Source organism: Eschscholzia californica, unplaced genomic scaffold, assembly GCF_041429995.1.
Source record: "Eschscholzia californica isolate CP2 unplaced genomic scaffold, dmEscCali1.0.p SCAF_3, whole genome shotgun sequence".
NCBI lineage: Eukaryota > Viridiplantae > Streptophyta > Magnoliopsida > Ranunculales > Papaveraceae > Eschscholzia > Eschscholzia californica.
This window is the reverse complement of record NW_028238420.1, coordinates 32,060,784-32,080,948: the sequence shown is the minus strand read 5'-3', so window position 1 is coordinate 32,080,948 and position 20,165 is coordinate 32,060,784. Positions and strand designations below refer to the sequence as shown.

At 35.2% G+C, this 20,165-nt stretch overlaps 2 protein-coding genes and 2 long non-coding RNA genes across 6 annotated transcripts; 1 reads left to right on the top strand and 3 right to left on the bottom strand.

Moving 5' to 3' along the window:
* Nucleotides 1-430: 430 nt before the first annotated feature.
* Nucleotides 431-1,097, bottom strand: LOC147549567 (uncharacterized). Its single transcript, XR_015237503.1, has 2 exons — nucleotides 1,007-1,097; nucleotides 431-808 (listed from the first exon to the last, which is right to left on the bottom strand). It is a non-coding gene; the product is annotated as an uncharacterized LOC147549567 (long non-coding RNA).
* A 238-nt stretch (nucleotides 1,098-1,335) lies between these two features.
* Nucleotides 1,336-5,127, top strand: CLS (cardiolipin synthase). The gene is made up of 8 exons (XM_086668715.1): nucleotides 1,336-2,039; nucleotides 3,215-3,281; nucleotides 3,353-3,427; nucleotides 3,561-3,612; nucleotides 3,936-4,021; nucleotides 4,104-4,178; nucleotides 4,365-4,459; nucleotides 4,554-5,127. The coding sequence occupies exons 1-8, from the start codon at nucleotides 1,492-1,494 to the stop codon at nucleotides 4,666-4,668; spliced, it is 1,113 nt and encodes a 370-aa protein (XP_086524841.1). The 5' UTR covers nucleotides 1,336-1,491; the 3' UTR covers nucleotides 4,669-5,127.
* Nucleotides 5,128-6,838: 1,711 nt separating this feature from the next.
* LOC147549565 (uncharacterized) lies at nucleotides 6,839-10,485 on the bottom strand. Of its 3 annotated transcripts, none has more exons than XR_015238803.1 (7): nucleotides 10,166-10,485; nucleotides 9,924-10,020; nucleotides 8,290-8,430; nucleotides 8,088-8,187; nucleotides 7,890-7,939; nucleotides 7,588-7,790; nucleotides 6,839-7,086 (listed from the first exon to the last, which is right to left on the bottom strand). It is a non-coding gene; the product is annotated as an uncharacterized LOC147549565 (long non-coding RNA). The 3 variants fall into 3 exon arrangements; XR_015238804.1 differs by having other exon boundaries at nucleotides 7,588-7,655; nucleotides 7,899-7,939; nucleotides 10,166-10,347; XR_015238805.1 differs by lacking the exons at nucleotides 9,924-10,020; nucleotides 10,166-10,485 and having other exon boundaries at nucleotides 7,588-7,655; nucleotides 8,290-8,412.
* Nucleotides 10,486-12,730: 2,245 nt separating this feature from the next.
* Nucleotides 12,731-16,827, bottom strand: LOC147549564 (two-component response regulator 24-like). Its single transcript, XM_086671120.1, has 3 exons — nucleotides 15,225-16,827; nucleotides 13,181-13,476; nucleotides 12,731-12,990 (listed from the first exon to the last, which is right to left on the bottom strand). The coding sequence occupies exons 1-3, from the start codon at nucleotides 15,337-15,339 to the stop codon at nucleotides 12,817-12,819; spliced, it is 585 nt and encodes a 194-aa protein (XP_086527246.1). The 5' UTR covers nucleotides 15,340-16,827; the 3' UTR covers nucleotides 12,731-12,816.
* Nucleotides 16,828-20,165: the final 3,338 nt, after the last annotated feature.

The window sequence follows — 20,165 nt, the reverse complement described above, 5'->3', positions numbered from 1 at the left end:
GAAGATTTTTTACTTTTATTCATGGTCAGAAACACTTCTACCCAACCAAAAGAGTACCCCATTAGGCTGAATCTCAGCAAAGAGGGGGATATCCTTCATCAAAAGTTAACTTCAATTGCCAATAAATCCCTACCTTTTAACTTCACCCTATACAAAATTGCTAGCAGTTGGGGAGGGGGGAGTCATAATCTTGAAACTAAGTCACTCTTAGTATTGAATACTAATTTGAGATTGACTAGCAAAAGAACAATGGGACTTTTTTTATTTGATTCAGTTTAGATGGAGTTTGGCTCAATAATCTTCCTGCACTTTGAATGCCTGATACACAAAAGTTCTTAAAATGGTTTAATTAATCTACCAAATTTCTAATCTTTTATGTTGAGGTTTGAAGCATTCAACCTACAGTCCTACATCATTAAACTTATAATCATAAAAAAATTTCAAACATAAAATTTCTCAGAGTAAATACATCAAACACCTTATAAACATATCCAAACTAATGTATTATCACATCATATTCATCTCAAAATAAGAAAACAAGAAGACTCCATCTTCTCCACCATCACCATTACCAACCACAAATCATCCGTTGCTACCATCACCATTAGTGTCATCTCTCTCCCATATCTATGGCTACCACAGTGTCTCCATCGCCAAGGCGCCAAGAGAACCTAGTTTTGCCCTCGCTTATCTGCAATGGACATATTGTTCGACCTACAGAATTGATGCCCTCGAAGATTGGGAATTTAGGGATTGAGTTATTTTCATCTAGATTGTCATGAAGAGGAATAAAAACCCCAACTTTCACCTGAAAATGTAACAATAATAACAGTAATAGACTAGAGTGATTACCCAGTTACCCATAAAAAATGGAATGAAATTAGGGCAAAGTAAGTAATACCCGAGATTCGTCCATGGATGAATAGTTAAGGGGTTGAAGAGATGAGGAAGGAAGAACTAAAGGTGGATGAGTGAATAATCTAAAAAAACCCATTAATGGACTTACCTGATGATGCAATGGATTGGAGAGTTCAAAATCTTGTTCTGCCCTAGCTTTTAGTTGGAAGAGGGAAAGTGAAAGTGAAATCCCGTGTTTTAGGTTATTAGTAGAAAAAGGACTCAACTTAAAAGGGTTTAAATTTGAGGGACCAAATTGTAAACTTTGTAAAACTAATCCCCTTCCTATGCCAACTCAGGATGCTATGCCCGGTTGGCCTGCCAACTCGGCTGGCCGGGATTGGGCCGGGAAAACCGCCGGGCATAGCATCATTTTTGAATCAAGAATCCCTCTAGACTATATTGTTACTATATGGAGAAGATTTCCTTTTATCAACATGCATTATTTTGGCTTAAACTTTGTACCCAAAAGTTCTTCTTCCTTCGTGTCAATACGTGTCGTATATTGTAATACGTGTCAGTACCCGGACTGAGCTTTAACCTTCACAAAACCTAGAATTTGATCACTTGACGAAGAAGACCAATGCTTCGTTAATGGCGGTATTCAGATCCTTCAAAACTTTTATCAATCAAAACCCTAAATCTCGATCATTTTTCAACTTCTGCGCATCTTCAACCCCATTCCCATCGCCTCCTATATCATCGATCTTCACTTCTTTTCCCCAATCTTCAGTCTTTGCAACTTCTTCCACCTCACTCTCTTTCCCCTTTTCATTCACATCAAGTCACTCTAGATTTCTCTCTCCTCGATTCTCTAGATGGGTTCCTTTTTCAGGTCCTCTCTTTCTATCATCCCCTCCATGGCAACTCTCTCAATCAGCAACCCCTCTTTATTTACCTGGTGGAATTGTTCTTCAAAAGGCAAAAGCTTTAAACTTTAACTTGAATTTGCTCAAAGATGGAACCTTTCCTAAGAAATTAGGGTATGAGTCAATTATTTCGGTTCCTAGGTCATTGAACGTGATTGATCACAAGGAATTGAGGAGGAATGTCGAGAAAATCAAGGGTTTGGGAGAGAATTTTGTTAATTTGCCGAATATGATTTCGATGAGTCGATTGGTTTCTGGTCCTTTTCTTGGATGGTAAGTTCTTTCCCTCTCTCTCTCTCTCTACATATTCATATTCATATTCATATTCATATTCATTTACTCTTTATGTATTGATGAAAGCTTAATTTGTTGGGTAGAAAGTGGAAATTGTTTTCATAGAGAAAATAGTGATTACCAGAGTTCAATTTTTATTCTTTTGAAGAAAAGATTATTAGAAAACACAATTGTTTGGACAGCTCCTTGATTATGATTGAGTGCTCTCTATATTATTGTATAGGTCATATCACTGAGTGAACATCTAATTTTATAGACCTTAAAGCCTATTAATCTATGTAAAGTGGGCAGTTTTACGGGTACCTGTATATAACACGCTCCGACAAGGTGTCGGAAACTGTTAGTGAACAAGGCATTAAGAGGATACAAAACATATGATATATTTTCCTGTCTTAATCATTTGGTGATTTGGTCCTCCTTTACTTACATTACTCGCTTCTGGATTGCTTATTGTTGCATACTTGCATTGAAGTAATAAACAAGAAAGAAAGCTCGTGGATTGGTATTGTAAGGTTGTAATACGATTGCATGCAATTTCACACAAGATTTACACCCAAAATTTCACTTTATACCAACTAAAGTGACCAAGTGTACATCAACACAGGCGTATGACACGAGTATCTGAAACAACTAATGTATGGAAGTTCCAAGCCCTACATGCAATATCAAAATGAAGAAAATGTTGATTTATAGACTCTTTAGACTGTTTGGGAAAGCCCATATTCCCAAAAGGTAAAGATGTCATAATTTTGGCATGGGGAAAACAAGAAACATAGATAGAACTTTGGAATTATGAAGGTGGAGATACCAACCTTAATCTTCTATGGGGTAAAGAAATAGAATCAGACACCTTCAATCTTTTATAAGAATTTTCTTAGTACTTGGAATGCTATTTTCGAGGCGTCATGATGATTGAGACATTGAGCTTTGTATAGAATCACGGGCTATGTCTGACATATACTTGTTCTTTCAGTAACCTGTAATACAAATTTTTTTTGTTGTTCAATACGAAAGGAGAAGAAAGAAAGAAACAGAAGAGAAGACCGGAGTCTGAGACCATGAAATTGAGTAGCATAACTGAATTGTTGTGCATCTAACCGACTCTAGATTTCATGATACATTATTCGATTCTATGATTTCCATGTTCCATGCAGGATGATCATGAACGAATGGTATCTCTCAGCGTTCGTGGGGTTGGCTATATCTGGACTCACGGACTGGGTATGGATTATCCATATGTTGTCGTATTACAAATTTGCTTTTGTGCTTAATCTTGCTACTTCTTGTTTTAGCTAGATGGGTATGTGGCGAGGAAGATGAGGATTAATTCTGTGATTGGATCCTACCTTGATCCGCTAGCTGACAAGGTTAACCGTCAAACTTTTACTTTTTCTGGTATAAGTTATATACTCATGCTTATGGTTACCCGTCCAGTGAATGATGTGGTCAAATTGCAAATCTCCTTATTAACTTAGTTGTCCCCTGTATCCGATTATGTAGGTTCTTATTGGCTGTGTTGCTTTAGCAATGGTGGAAATGGATCTTTTGCCAGGTGACTACTTAATTTTCCGTTCAAACGAGCAGTACTGTAATATCAATTTATAACTGGTTACGTATCACGAACCAGTCACTATAGGCAGCCCTCATTTTGTAATATATGATAATGGGTTACGACGTCCGAACTTCCAAGTCACCCTGTACTGGCTCAGTGGCTTGACTCTTGAATATGGACTAGTAGGAGCTTCAGTAGTCACTGTAAATGGACGAGCAAACTCATGTTCTTAGCTCCTCACGGAGAAGCTATTTTGTTTGTATTGGTGATATTTGTGTCTCAATGTAAATCTTTCGTGATTTACCTTGTTTTGGGTATTGAAGGTTGGCTTGTCGGACTTGTTGTGTTCCGAGACATTGGTCTCATTGGTGGTGCATTCTATAATCGGGCTAGTAGCTTGGGTTGGGAGGTAGGTCACCACAATAATGTGTTGTTCGCTAAATCATTATTCAGTTTCATCCTGTTCCTCCTAATTCTGTTTTATGGGTCAGTGGAAAAGTTGGGCTGAGTTCACTAACCTTGATGGAACCCAAGCGCAGAAGGTCAAACCTCTCTTTCTGAGCAAGGTGAGTTTCAACTTTCTTGTGTGCATCTTTAGAGTCTAAAAGCTAGTTACAAGTTCCTTCTTCCCAATCTCAATTTTGTTGCTTGACTATGCTGAAAAATGTTTTGGAAGAATCCCTGCCAGATTTTATTAGTTGCTCATCCATAATAAGTTGCAGATTTTCCTGATTCGCTATTTTATTCATCAGGTTAATACAGTTTTCCAATTGGCTTTAGTAGCTGCTGCTCTTCTTCAACCAGAACTTGGAACTGTGGAAACTGAAGCATACATTACCTACTTGAGGTAATTTCATCGTACATTTCGTGCACTTACATGTTCTGATGAAAGCGAAAGAAAGATACTCTGACGGTCTGACTTGTCTCTCAAATTTAAACAGTTGGTTGGTAGCGTCAACAACAGCGGCAACAACTGTGGCATATGGAGCACAATATCTCCAGAATGGTCGAACTCTGGTTGCAGGAAGATCCATCTTTAAAAGCAAGTCAGGTTGATATATGTTAGTCGTGGGCGACCTTGTTAGCTATTATTCTCCCTGGGGCCAAGCTACTTCGGGCACGAAAAGAGAAGTACCCGATGAAACTGAGTGGCTTCTCCACAGACTGATCACTTTATCATAAGTTATGTAGATTAGGAAACCCAAAAGGATTTGAGGGTACATCTCCCAATATCCAGAAATTGCAATTGTAGAAGTTGTTGGAGCAGGAGAATTACAGGGCAGCATAACCTGGAATGTATTTGATGAATATGCTTATGGACTTGGGGTTTGAGTATTTATAATTATAATTATTTTCTTCTTTCTTGAGTCCAGTTTTATGTATTTGTTGTTCAAAACTGGGCGCTATTTTTTGGGGCCATCTGAAGCATGTGGGAGAAGTGGATACTAAACTTTCTCCTTAATAATGGGTTATGGAGAGAAAAAGAATTAAAAAAGTATTCTTTGCTCTGTTTCATACTTTTCTTACTTCTTTTCTTAGTTCGTGGAAGTGTGAGCTCAGCTAGCTAATCAGACTACTAAATTTATCTCAAGACCTATAACTTATGTTATGAGAGGGCTCTAGGCCCTATCAAACTTACCCACGACCTATATAAACGAGAATCAAATATGGACTTTGGGAGTCAGTGTTCAACCACTACACTAGAAATTGTGACATTTTTGCTAGTGTCACTCCACTGGAAATTGTAGATCGTAATCATAAAACCCTAAAAGGGTCGATGCATAGAGAGAACGTAAATATCGTGTTTCAATCGTTCTGGTCCAATTACCACTATTGCCTCATTACACAAAATAGCTAAATTTTTTTTTGTTAAGACAGGTTTTCAGTATTGATAAAAATTACAGGTCTTACTGTTTACATGTTATGGTACATATATACGATTGTCATTATATTTGGGTGTTGAGATTTCATTGATACAAGTCAATTCCAATAGATTTATCATTTATTGAACGTTTGCAGTGAATCCAACAGAGTTGAACCTATGAATCTGCCAATTATGAGTTCTGTGCTTTAATCATTCAGTCATAGATACTTAATAGAGGTCATCCTAAATCATTAAAACCAAATTTCAATTGAAATGAAATCTTTATAGATAATGGTAAACATCAATGAATTTTAACAACTTGAACAAGAGACAGATATCAACATGGTGGATGTGTTAATTCTTATGGTCAATTTCATAGTATAGATATCCAAATCATAATCTATAAAACAAGAGTAGTGATAATATGCAGATATAGGACTATAGGAGGGAATCCCAAATCAATAGTTGAGATCTCTTTGCAATCTGAAACACAAATAAAAAGGAGACTAATCAATCTAACCCTGTTGATTTGAGATTCCCTCCCAAATTTCTTACAAATGCGGTAGGTAGATCATATCCAACATGATGTCTTACTATTTAGGACTTGCTATTTTTATTTTTTTTAATTAGGACTTGCTACTTAACAACATCTACATCTAATGGAAAATTCATCAATTTAAATCAGAAGCCATTGATACGAAGAAAGATTTGTAACTTTTACAATAAATTTGTAACCGGTTAAAATATGTTGAATTCAATGGTTTTTTTTTTGTTGTTGAGTAGAATTCAGTGGTTCAGTAGATCCTACACTTAAAACAACCTACCTTTGTAACTTTACTAGATATAACCCGTGCCTACGGCACGGTGAGAAATTCTACACGCCGCCCTCTCAAATGACTCCATTAGCATAATATTACATCGTTTGGCTTTATAACTTGTGAAGTATAAGTCTTGGACATTCTCTCTTTATAAGACGATTTAAAAGAGCCTTAGGCCTAATAAATTTTAACACAGTACCAGAGCATCGCTACAATGGATTTGTTTGTTGATGTCTAATGGATGGGTTTCCATTATCCTTACAGCAGCAGCAAGTCACTCAAACAACCTTATTTGTACTTATGCATAAAATTAGTGAAGCCCGTATAAGCAATCCCAATTATATGTAATATCATTGCTGAATTTGTGTCCAATTATAAAAAATGCATGACAGATTACAAACACAGTCCTGTATGTCATCATGAACATCTAAAACCCTTTACCAATGTCTTTGTAGAGTTTCAAAAGCCCATTTTGTTTGAAAATCTTGAAACTCCGCAGTTCATCAAAGAAATCATGTTGTAGTAGATGACATCTCATGTAATGTTTTCAATCAAATAGGCATAAAAAAACGAATAAATATTCTTCTCAATATTCACAAATCTGCCAAGTTAACATAAAGTGAGAAGAACTAATTTTGTGGACCACATCAGAAATAAACAAATTGAAGTAAATTTTCACCAATGTACTTTAGTGGGTTGATAGCAGCTGCTGTAACATACATGTCGAATTCCTCAATACGTATCCCAATCTCCGGACTCCAAGGACACAAAGGCTTAGAATATTACTTCCATCTGTCAACATACACACACTGCATTGTTAACTGACAATTAATGTAAGCCAATATCTAGTGTACAAAGATTCCTATAAGTAAATTTTATTGTATAAAAAAGGTTTTCTTCTAAAGTAATCCATTTTGGGTAGTGGAAGATGAAAGTGATGAAGATGGAGTGAAAGTTTCATAATGCCAACATAATAATCATTCATCTCGTATATTCATATAATATACATTGTTCATCTCTTTCTGGCCAAAATAAATTTGGCACTATTTACCCAAATTGCATATAAGAACCACTTAAGTCACTAAAACTCTTTTAGTGGTAGTGGATAATAAATCCGATTCCGATATTCAAGCCAAGATCATACATAACTAATCAAACATAAAGTGAAAAAAGAACTTGTCAATCCAAGCAAAAGTGGGACGATCTTACAATCTTGATCTCAAAATACTAACGTTCCATTCAAAATCCAAGAAAAATGAGGAAGACCAAATTTTAGGAGTTTAGCTGACATACCTGGAATTGGAAAATCTGAAGGGTGAACCATAGAAACAACATTAACATCGAGAGTTGATTAGTTTTCCCTATAATCAAATATAAAAATGAAGCCAAACTATTAGAAGAAACTCTTTATTCTCGTATTCTAGTAATATGAACCAATAGTAGTTTCAAGAATCCGGGAAGAAGTTGAAACTAATCACCCACAAATTTCAGCAGAACTGCACATAAGTTCAAGGGTTTAAAAGAACATGAGAAGTTGAATAAATAAATCGAAATGATCAGAATACGAAGAAAAAAATAAAAGTAGAAGCTTTTACCTTAAATACCTCATTGACCGGTTTGACATCCAACGTGCTTGCTAAATAACCTGAACGAATGTGTAGTTACGTAGAAAGCATTAAAATAAATAGATTATCGTTGGTAAACAACCATTAAAAAGTATTAGCAGCTTGGAGTTGTTAAGGGAGTTATTCGGAATTAAACAATTTATGTACAAGCTGTGAAACAAAACTCACCTTCATATGACCATTAATTATGTGCAACCAACAAATTAGTGGGCTTAAAATCACAACAAAGCACACAAAGTAAACGTAGATATTTCCATGGAAGCATCACCTGCAACAATGTATTTTTAGAATCTTTTGCCTCTCTGTCTCCAACTACCCCTTTGAAAGTAAAATTTAACGAATAAGAGCTTATATATACAACACAACTTACAACTTCTGCAATACACACATGAGGAACATCTTCGTCAGAGCAACCTAAACTTCTCAACAATCATAACAGATCCCCATAATTGAAGTACTCCATCATAAAATAAAGGTTCTCGCAACATGTAAATGAATAAAAGAAATGAACCTGATTTAGTTCAAACAATATATGAGCCACTACAATAGAAATGTAAATATTTTCCAAGAGATGCAATTCTAATAGGAGATATCTTTGTACTTAAAGAAGAAGTCATCAAGTTGTGCATATTGTTGAGATGATAAAGAAGATAGTATTTTTTTTTTTTGTTGAAATAAGAAGATAGTATATGGTAATTGGAAAAGGGGTTCATCAAGTTCCACCTCAATTATTTCTTTGGTTTCCAATGAACCTCCATCTGATATTAAAATTACAGGTATGTGATAGAACTTGGCACTTTCGAAGCTTGTTTTTATAATAAAATCAAAAGGATTTCTTATCTAACAAAGAGACGACGAATCACGAATATTTAGAGAGAGGGTGCCTGTAAATGCCTGTCTAAATGGTATAGTCAACCATGAATACACATCACCCTCATCAAACTATTTGGTGTTTCTTTTACTGAAAATACACGAAAAAAATTGATAGTACAATATTCAAATAGAAATAACTTGATAAGATCATAAGATAATTCTTGAAAGGACGAAAAGAAATATTAATGAATTTGCTCGTAGAGAAGAAGACGATGATATATTAAAGAATAAACTCGATTGTATATACAATCAAAAGAATACACAATGTAATACACATACTTGTTTTTGGAACACGCAAGCTTTGATCAATGAGTATTATATAAAGATGGCACATGTGTATGCTGAACTACAACATGTTCTATATAACACAATGAACAACCATAATAAATTAATATACGTTTATATTCTAGAATGAGTTAGTTTAGTGTCACACTACCACATTATGATAATGCGTTTAACATGAAGAATGAAGAGAAATCCGTTATCCATATTACATATCGAGAAACGGAGTGACCAAAGAGTGAAAATGAATCTATGTAAGCATCCTAAGTAACCTCATTTTAAAGTAATGATTACATAATTTAAGTTTCTGTTTTTTGTTTTGATATTCTTCTTCTAGCTTGGTTTAACAATAGAAAATCATGAATGATTATATTTCAGTTTAGTGAACAGTCCATTATCCATATTAGAAAACCACGAAACAGAGTGACCGAGTGAGTGAAAGATGAAAATCACAACCCATCTTGTATTAAAGTTCACATAGACATTTAATCAAACATGTAGTGTCTATCGAGAAATTAGTACAAAGATTTGAAGTTCACCTGGGCATTTTATAATTTAAGTTTGTTGTTTTCTGATTTATAATACAACACTGGAAACAACAGAGAAGCATAGTTTAACAACGATTTAAACATGACTTTACCACAGTCAACTATGAGCTAAACATAAATCTGAAAATCTGATGAACCCTAATTTAACAATAATGAAGTATGAGTACTCACAAATGTAATTCATATAAGTTACTGTCCTTAGGAGACCATGTCACTTAATGAACTTATTGATCAAATCCATCTCAAAACACACTCTGACTAAGAAAACCCAAAACTTAATTGATATAAACCAAAAACATACCTGTAAATGTAATCTCCTTCACAAAAATATACTTTCTTGACGGGACTCATTGGCTTGATTTTTCATCTCTATAGATAGTTGAGATAGAAACCGAATCCTTGAGATAGAAACTTGCTACTTGAGATGATATTATAAGCTGAGATTGAAACTTCTATAGATACTTCTATATATATATATATATATATATATATATATATACTTTTGACTGTCTTAAACCCCTCATGTCTGCAATTTTGACTCACCTTGGATGATTGAAGACCAAACAATCAAACCTAACATGTTGGATTTGAATAGAAGCACATAGATGAAGAATGCCAGTAATTAGACGTTGTTTGGAAGAGTGAAATTGCTACATCAAAACCAACCTCATTGGAAACGAAGGGATACTAAGATCTCTGTTTTTGAATTTAATCGGTGAGTGAACGAATAGAGAAGGAAGGTGAAAGAACGAAAAGCTTCTTTCATAGATAGACAAAGGAGTCTCTGTAGGAGAGGAAAGGTTTTGGGCGATCAGGTGACATAAAGAAAAGAGAGGCCTGTTTGGAGACGAAGGGTTTTGGGTATGAGATCTCTTTGGACTTTGGGTATTAGGGGTCGTGCGTGCATCTCACTCAATTCTCCACTTGATCTCACTCAACGGTCTAGATGTCTAGGGTGCTTTAACTTTGTCCTAGTTAGCTCGCATTAATTTTGTCCTAGTCAGCACTAACCCACTCTGTTTTGTTATATAGACTAGCCATAACCCGTGCCTATGGCACGGCGTGTTCGGTGAACACTTTACGCATTTAAACGCAGTATATATATAATAGTATGCTATAATTCATTATTCTTACATAGTGAAACTGAGGTAAAAATATGACTATAATAAATATAAAGATGAAATCATACCTTTATAAATTTACATAAACAATAAAGATATAACAAAATATAAAGGTTCATGAAATAAACATATATAACTAAAATAAATTTTATTTTTGATATAAATAAAATATTGATTTATTGCGATTTAAGTTTACAATATTTAGAAAATTTAAGTGGAAACATCATCGTACCAATAGTGAAAATAAGAGCATCTCCGCAAAATCAAATTGTATAAAATTGCATATATATGAATAAATGTAGTAATTTTGACAAAGAAAAATGTAATTTCTAATGAAATATTGGCGAAAAAAAAATCAGGAGTCTTCGATTAAAATTCACTATTTCACTATTAACAATGCAGATCGTTTTAGAGATTTTGTAGAGCTCAGAAATATGGAACGTGTTCTCTATGTCTTTCGAGTTGCACCTGGTTACAATGAATAGACTAATTAAAAACTCTTATTTACTGAATTGAAGAGATATGTAATGAGACAGGAAGATGAAATGAATTTTATCCTACTAAGGTCTAAGCATGGAGGATACTCATTTCCTCCCGGTGCATTGAAACAATACTTCAATTTCTATAAGAGAATTATTCTTCTATACATAACAAAATATTTAGTTTGGTGAGGATTGCTTCTGTTACAAATAAATAATAAAGGAAAATATTCCCCCTCTTTCATCAACAAATGAAAACAAAAGTGAATGAAGGTCAAAACAATATATTGAATCCACAAAATTGACGTAAGAACATCAAAGTTAGATAATCAAATACCTTAATAACACAAATTTGACGTAACCTTGAAGATACAATGTCTGAACTGGTTGAGGACTTTCATCAAACAACTACAACTCACAGAATTTTCAAGCTTTGCTATAGTTTTAGATTTATTTAATAAGTAATTTCAAACTTCAAGGAAAATAATGAATCTATTTACTTCTCGATTTCACTTTTTAATTAAATTTTTATGGTGTTTGGGTCGTGTGTTGAGAAGATAATGGATGAGTGGTTAATATTGTAATCTTAGGCTCAGCTAAATGAGGATACAAATGGGTGGGGTTTAAAAGGAAATTAACAGCAATTGTCGAGATGGATTGAATAAGAATTGTTGGAAAAGAGAGAGAATAGATGAAGAGAGCATTGGATGAAGAGAGGGAGAGTTTTTTTTTACTAAAGGGAGAGCGAAAGTTTAAGAAATTGTAACTCAAAGTCTTAAGCTAATTAATTCTTGACTTGACTGATTTTAGACAAATCAATGATTTAATGGGAGGTTATTATTGATCTATAGAGAAGGTGAACAAATTAATATTTTTGTTGAGAAGGTAAGAAATCTAAAGGTCTAGATTAAAGATTATTTATCTCTGGATTTGACCTAGTCAACACAAAACAATCTAGTTGGCAATTTTTTCCTCTTTTTTGTCTTAGTCAGCTTGTCCTAGTCACAACCAATCTGCTTTGTTATATAGATTATATACCATCTAGATATACAAATAGATTTCACAATCTATTATTGAATACTATTACCAGTTATGAGATTTGGTATTTGATAATTGTTTCAATAATTATTTATTGAATATTATGACCAATTATGACAACTAATCAATCTTAAATCAATTATAAGGATCTCTCAAACTACCATTAGAAAGAATTGAAGAAATGAAAAAGAACTTCATTTCTGTCAAATTCTCTTATGGGGGAGGAAATATAATCCTAGAGCTCATAGCATAGCTAATATATAGCAATGTATTCATCTGATATGAATCTATGGATATTGTAATCTTGTCATTTCGAATTGGGTAATTTTCATGAATACCAAACTCGTAGCGAATATGAAATGTAGAACCAACGACAATTCTGGTTATGTTCGAGTTTAGATTAACTTAGAGGGACATTTATCAAATTTAGAGTCAATTTAGGGCTCAACAAAATACTAGTAAGGTAAAGATTTTTCATTAAGAATGCCTTTATTTAGTTTTTAATATAGCATTCTACATAACCAAGAGCAACCATAGACTTTCATGTTATGATGATTCACATGTTTTCCTCAATGTAACGCATCACACGGTTAAGACCACGGCAAGTTAAGGGCTTCGGATAAAAGATGTCAATTCCAGCTTCGATGAACTTTTCCCTGTCAGATCCATAGGTAGTCGTCAATCCCACTATAATGCTCTCCACACCTTTCAAACGCATAATCTTTGCTGCCTGCCATAAAAAAAATCTCTACGTTAGTTTAACATACAAGAGTTTTGAAAGTGAAAATTATACGAGCAGAGTATTGGCAGGCTATGGTACTGATAAGAGCGAGTTAAGGCTGCCTACTGAATTTGTCGAGACTGGAAGTTGCATGCTAATAATAGATGTAAATGTAAGGAAAAAGAGATTCGATATATACCATAGCACCCCTCATTACAGGCATGCGGTCATCCATTAATATCAGATCAAATTTCATTCCCGATTCAATGAGGTTTACGGCTTCAAACCCGTTCTCGACTGCGGTAGCCTCAATTCCATAGCATCTGAAGTGACCTGAATGAAGAAAGCGCTCCACTCTGGCATCATCGACGATAAGTACAGTAAGCGGTTTTGAGGGGGTAAAGAATTGCAGACTTGGTGGGGCTTCATCCTTAAAGAAGTCGTAGGTGATGACCCTGTTGCTTACGACTGACGGTTCTTCAGACATTGTTGATCCTGATATATGCCATAAAACATAATCAGTAACAAGTAAAGTTTGAGATAAGTATGTACTATTAAAGATCAAATAATAATTTATGCCTCCACTACTTAGAAAGAACCCCAAATATAGATATAATCTAGAAAAAATCCAAGATGCAATTTAAATGAGGCCTAAAATGAAAACTCTAGTATTAACTAACAAAATAGATTCTAAAATATAGGAGATGGTTTGGTTGGTTCTGTAGTGGGTTTATTGCCCATATGTCGTCAGTCGGAATCTTATGGGGTTACAGATACAGAAAGACCTTCAGCCTATTCAGCATCAAAACCCTATAGATGAATTGATGTTACGCAATTGGCTAGATTACCATGGATATAAAGTATGCATTTAGATTCTAACTGAGCATATTACTTGACAGATAGAGAAAGAAAAAAACCTAGAAGACCTACCAAAGAAGTTCTTGAAGAAAGGACTTCTTCTGAGACTGTATATGATTCTGTGCCAAAACTTCAACGATTTATAGAGCTGTAAAAACGAGGCCTCATTAATGAAAATCAAATATCAAAATCTTAGTAAGGATTTCAAAATGTAAATCCTAAAGATTTACAACAACATACGTGTTCGAACACCGAAATCACCGCCTGTATGTCAATTTCTTCATTTTTAAGAAAAAAAATGCTTTTTCCATCAAACCATTTGACGGTCCCCGATTTTGCATTCTTGCCTATAACGGAACTTCAAGAACTACAGAAGGCCTAGTTCCACTAGTGAAAGTGTGCCTAGGGTAAATCAAGGTGCACATTAAGGCTCTACGGCTTTGCATTGTTTAGTAACGGGCCACTTGAGTGACTAATAGTCTAAAAGTATATAAAGTGCGATATGGCAAGTGAATACGGCAAAACGATCTAACAAAAGGCAATATGTAGTCTGTGAACATAATCTCAGATGAACAAAGGATAGTGGGATACTCATAGCCAAGAATATATAATCTTACTCCTATCCACTCATTGCCAATAAGTTTTGAGTTAGATATCTACAAACTTAACGTAGCAGCACATCTAGTCTCAGACGTTAAGAGTCCCTATGTTAGGCTCAAACTGTGTCACGCGCGAGGGGGCACTTGTGAATAGTCTCACATGGACAAAGGGTACTCTCATATCGAAGAATATAATATCAGGGTCCTCTTTAATCATTGTCAAATGGCTTTGAGTTGAATGTTCCGAAAACTAACATCTGTAATGATCATCGTAATAAAAAAAGAAAACGAACTTTTCAATTATTTCCAAGTGAATGAAGTAGGCAGATGAATATGAACAGTGTATGATAAATTGGATGAAACGTGTAAAGGAAATTTGAGAATCAACATGCCATGTAAATGCCTGTATGAAGTACGCTCAAGCATTATGTGGTTCTCGGTAGCCTTGATTGATACCCCCAACTACCAATAAAGAAAATTGACCAAGCCAGTAACAAACTTATGTACTTATAAGATATAAACTCTATGAGGAGTCCTTTTTCGGCTTTAGAGCTCTAGACGCCTCTCGGTCTAGTATTAAGCCTTCATTTCTATACTTCAATCTCTGCGTCAGGATCGACTATGGATCCTTATGTTGTTTGTATGTTTGTATAGCATAGACAAAAGTATAGATTTTTAAAACAAAATCTTGATTGTTTATATAATATATGATGAAACGCCAATAAAGTACATACACTACATGTAAGTGACTTATAAGCCTAACTAAAAGAAGCAAAGAAAGCTCACTTGAATTTTGCAGTAACTTGCACCTCCGGATGCAAAGGATGGATATGCTCCTTGTCACTGTTGTCCCTTTAATTCCACCATATGGGAATGGTACTTCAACTATCAACAGAGGCATTATCGAAAAAAAACGTGTTTATCGATTTTATATATGTGCATTTTATTTTATTCTAGCTTGCAATGATTGGCCTTGACAGGACACAGGAGTACATGATGATACTGAGTTCCAAATTGGTAGCAGGATCCGCGAGGAACAGCTTAAAGCTTTATGCCGCTCGTTTTCAGAGTAGGAGATCATCCTTAGCCTCTTTTTTTTTGTGTGTTAGTTCCCAATAAACTCCTCCCAATGTTCGGTGTTAGCAGTTAACGATACGTGCATACAACTTTTTACTAGCGATGCAGTTGGAATTCCCGCATTTATCGGTTTATGTTGAATTTCTTCTTCATAATCGTCTACAGTAAGCAACCAGTATTATTCTCCTCCAAACCTATCCAAACTGATGATCTCGTAAACACTTTTCGGCTTATATTTTGCTTCGAAATTTTTTTACATGCGATTTCTTTTTCTTATTCAATCTGGATGGAGTTGGATTGGAAGGAGCTTGACGAAGTTGTAAAACAAAGTACTTTGCTTTTAATGCAGCTAAAGAAGTGACTCCCCCCAATAGTAACCCAAAAGATTAAGAATTGAAAACAAACTGCAGGGTTTGACATTTTACACAGACATGTCATAAGTTGCCCCGTGCTGATTTCTCAGTCGAAATTACTCCACAAAATAGTCCATAGAGATCTTAATCAAACGAAAACTGCTTACCCACTCTATGAAGAAGATAAAGCTCAGAAAAAAAACCATTTAATTCAAAACATCGAACAATCTATTCGACAACAAAAAGAATGACTGCAATTCATCTTCAAAACAACTCTAGACTCACTAGGGATGAATGAAGTTTGGTGTTTCACTGTTTTGAATGTTAAACACATATATTACTCCCAAAGCCCATACTTGTAAAAACCCTAAAACGGGTTCGCAAGCAAATAGAGGCAGTTGAGGATTTTGATTTCTTGGAATCGAGAACCTGATTTTTTTAAGGTCTGGTTAATAAAGAAGGGTGAAAATGGCAGTTAAGTGAGGCAAATAAACAACAATGAAGTAACTTGCTTTCTAATTGCATCACCAAGATTATGATGAAATAAATACCTAGATAACTAGAATGTAACGAAAGCAACATTTTCAACTCTAATTGTAGTACCTGTAAAACGATTTATCAACTGTTTCGTGATGGTTTTACTCCTGTCAATCGAACTATGTTCTTATACTAATAGATCATTTAATCAGAAGTAGGGATATCAAAACTTGGTGAGAGAAAAGCTCTCAAGTGACGTCATAATATTTCAGTAATCTTAATCTTGATCACCGGCGGAAAGCTTCCTACGATCTCGATCTATCATTCGCGGGTAATCGGAGATAAAGGACCCCTAGCCAAATCGCAGGGAATACAAACCATCTCGGACTAGACACTCTGGAGCACACACCTTCTGTTTGCTCTCTCTTCCTGGATCATTTTTAACTCTATCTTGTTTGTTACTCCATATAACTTCTTCAGACATCTCTACTACTTAGTCCTTTCTCTTCTTAAACTTATTTTGTTTGGGAATGCTAGGCAACCCAGTTGGTTGACAACTATACTTGGCAAGAGAAAGAGATTAAAAAACGTCATTGCAAAGATGGGTTTAGCATCAATCTAGACCATTCAAAACCAACGGTCTAAATTAGACCAGTTTAGCATCAATCGTTCCTTCTTTGCTCCTTAACAATATCTTAAGGACCTTAAGGTTAGGGTTTATAGATTGCAATTTTCAGAAATCTATGGAAACTCCAATGGACGAGGATCCATCTTCTTCTCTAAAAGAGACGTTGGTAGTCTGTGAAGGTGAGATTTTTAGTCATTGAAATCCTTGAAACCATGACTGCTTGTATAGTTGTATGTTGAAATTACTGGCATTGCAAACTCTATGTTCACTTAAGTTCATACATAGAGAGACTTCAACTTGGTAGATTAACCACTTATATGGGTGTAAAGTCAGGGCACTTAGTCTTTGTGTTTAATAATATCTTGTATGCAATATGAATTTTAATATCTTGTATGCAATATGATTCTTGTACTTGATTTTGTCAACAGTACAGAGAATAAAGAAAGTAGATGGGTAATGAGGATTGACTTAAGAGTCCATATCTGTTTCGTTGGAAAAGAGAGAGAGAGAGAGAGTTTGAGTGAATGGGGGGAGAGTTTACGGAGAGAATCCAAATAAAAATTCACTTTTTGGAATTGAAATAATAAAAAAAATTGGATCTAATCTGGACCGTTTAAAACGAACGGTCCAGATTAGACCTGCACCCTCTTTCCACCTCAGCTGGTCAACCAACTGGGCCAAAATGCTGGGTTAAGTAGCATTTCCGTATTTTGTTTTACTTCTACTATTAAATCTTCATTTTCGTATATTTCTCTCTATTCCTTTATTTTTCTGTCACTAAAACTTCTGTTTCGTTTTATCTTCTTTTCAATCGTTTTTCCCTTTCTTACCATTATAATAATTAAGCTTAATATCATGGCGACCATAAAAATCTTTTTCTAATATCTTCTGCAGGTGGATTGCTTGGTCGTCGGTTCTTGGCTGATGATTGTTTAGTGTAGAAGTGGTTTTTGGATCTTGATCCAACATTGACACGTGACAAACTTTCGTTTTTTTTTTGCTGATACATGTGGCAATACACTCACTTAATTATGTTTACCTTTACATACAAAGCTTGGGTTTGGGCATTCATCACAACCTCATCCCAAATCTGAATGGAAGATGCACGGTTTACATTTCGACTCAAGGAATACCAGGGGTTTCAAACAGTAGTTTTATGGAAAACAGAGAAGTAATGCAGATATTCCTCAGCCGTCAATGCACACTTATCAATTTCCCACACATTGCAACAAATGTTTGGGCTGCATATGCACTATTATCTTAACTGGAAAATCAACTCAACATAATTCACACGCTAACCCTGAGATGGAAAACTTAACTTCATCATTATTTCCTCTTCAAACCTCAACTTCAACTCCATCTAACACAGCTCCTCCCACTATCAACCTCATAAGCACAAGCTCAGTAGAAACCCAACTTGTATCTCAGATGGAAAAACAACTCAACATACCAAATAAAGATGAACAAGAGGTCTTCCTACCGAAAAAGCTCACTCAAGTTGAAAACATCCCCAACATTGAGATGAAACTTATTGGTAGAATCTGTAGCCACCATTTCATACCCTTATACAAAGTTCAAAACCAGCTGAAGCGGAAATGGGAAGTCTCCTTCCCTTTCAAGGTAGAACCTATTCCAAACAGACTAAACTGCTTCCTTTTCACTTTTCAAGTCGAAAAAGACAAAATAAGAGTTCTCCAAAACAAACCCTATATTATCTTAGATTTCTTTATGGTTCTTCACAGCATGCACATTGATACTAACCCTGAAACAACTCCACTCAACTGTGATATCTTTTCAGTGGTTTTATCCCAAATACCTCCTTGTCTGCAGTTTGAGTCTGATCTAAGAGTTATAGCAAGCCCTCTAGGCCATGTCCTTTGTTCTAACCCACCACAATGGACCACTCTCACAAGCAATAAGATCAAGGTGGATATAGTCTGGGATGTCACTAAACCTTGTCCCACAGGAACTACTGTTCGACTTGAAGGAGATTCAGTGAGGATTCCATACAGATTCTACTCTTTCCCAAATCCACTTGTTTGTATTGTAGAATCATTGACCATTCTCCTCACCCTTGTCAACTCTCTGAACATATGACGGATAACCCAACTCCTATCACCTCTTTAGGCACCCCTTTACCAGTCACATTAGCATCTCTATTATCAAGTATAGCCCCACCACCAACTCACTTACCCACCATAAACCTAGCTACACCCATTTCTGGAGGCACCTCAGTTACCAATTCACACCAATTGCCACTAGTCACTCGCAGTTCAAAAAATCACTCAAAAAGCTCGTCTTCCAAGATATCTCCTTAGACAAAACAGTTTATCAAACAAAACCTCAATCTGAACCAAACAAAGAACAACACTGGAATTCATATCCAATAGCCTGCAGATCATCATATGATCAACAAACCTCTCATGCAGAACACCAATGAGAAAGGAAAAGCTAAAATCACTACTGATCACACTCCTATTGGTCTGAGGGAAAAAAGGAAGCAAGTGGTAGAAGAAGGTACGGTCAGAGCTACGTACTTCGAAGATCCAGACTCCTTCCTCGAAGGTTTGGATTCGTTTTGGAAAAAGTTTAGACAAGATAAAAACTTTGAGGCTATAAACCATATTAGGGTCAATGAGTATGGTCTCCATCCATTCTCATCAGAAGAACGTGCTAACATAGACAACACTTTATCTGAAAAAGATCCGCTGCCAGACATCCCATGCAGATTTCCAGATGACATTGATTTTGATCATGTCTTTGGTTTTATTAAGAAAACTCTGGAACAAAGTAAGGAACAAAGGAAGACCAAAAAATACAGATCAAATCAGGTGATACATTCTCAACAAAAAACAGCTAATACAGGAATACAGGTATCCACTTCTGATAATGCCACAACGAATATCCAAGGAAACCAAATCAACCAAAACCAAATATCGAAACCACTGTGTGCTTCTACATCTCTACCAACAACTGAAGAGCAAAATCCACCAGCTACAAAATCTCAGGTAACATCTATTTTCTCTTTATATTCTATTGATTACTACCTCTCCTTTACTCTTATTTTACTTCTATATTATAACCACTGTTATAGTATTGATACCTCTTATCCTATTTCAACCCTAAGCTGGAACTGCCAAGGATTAGGATAAAAAACAACTAAACACCGTCTTAGACAACTAATTCAGAAGC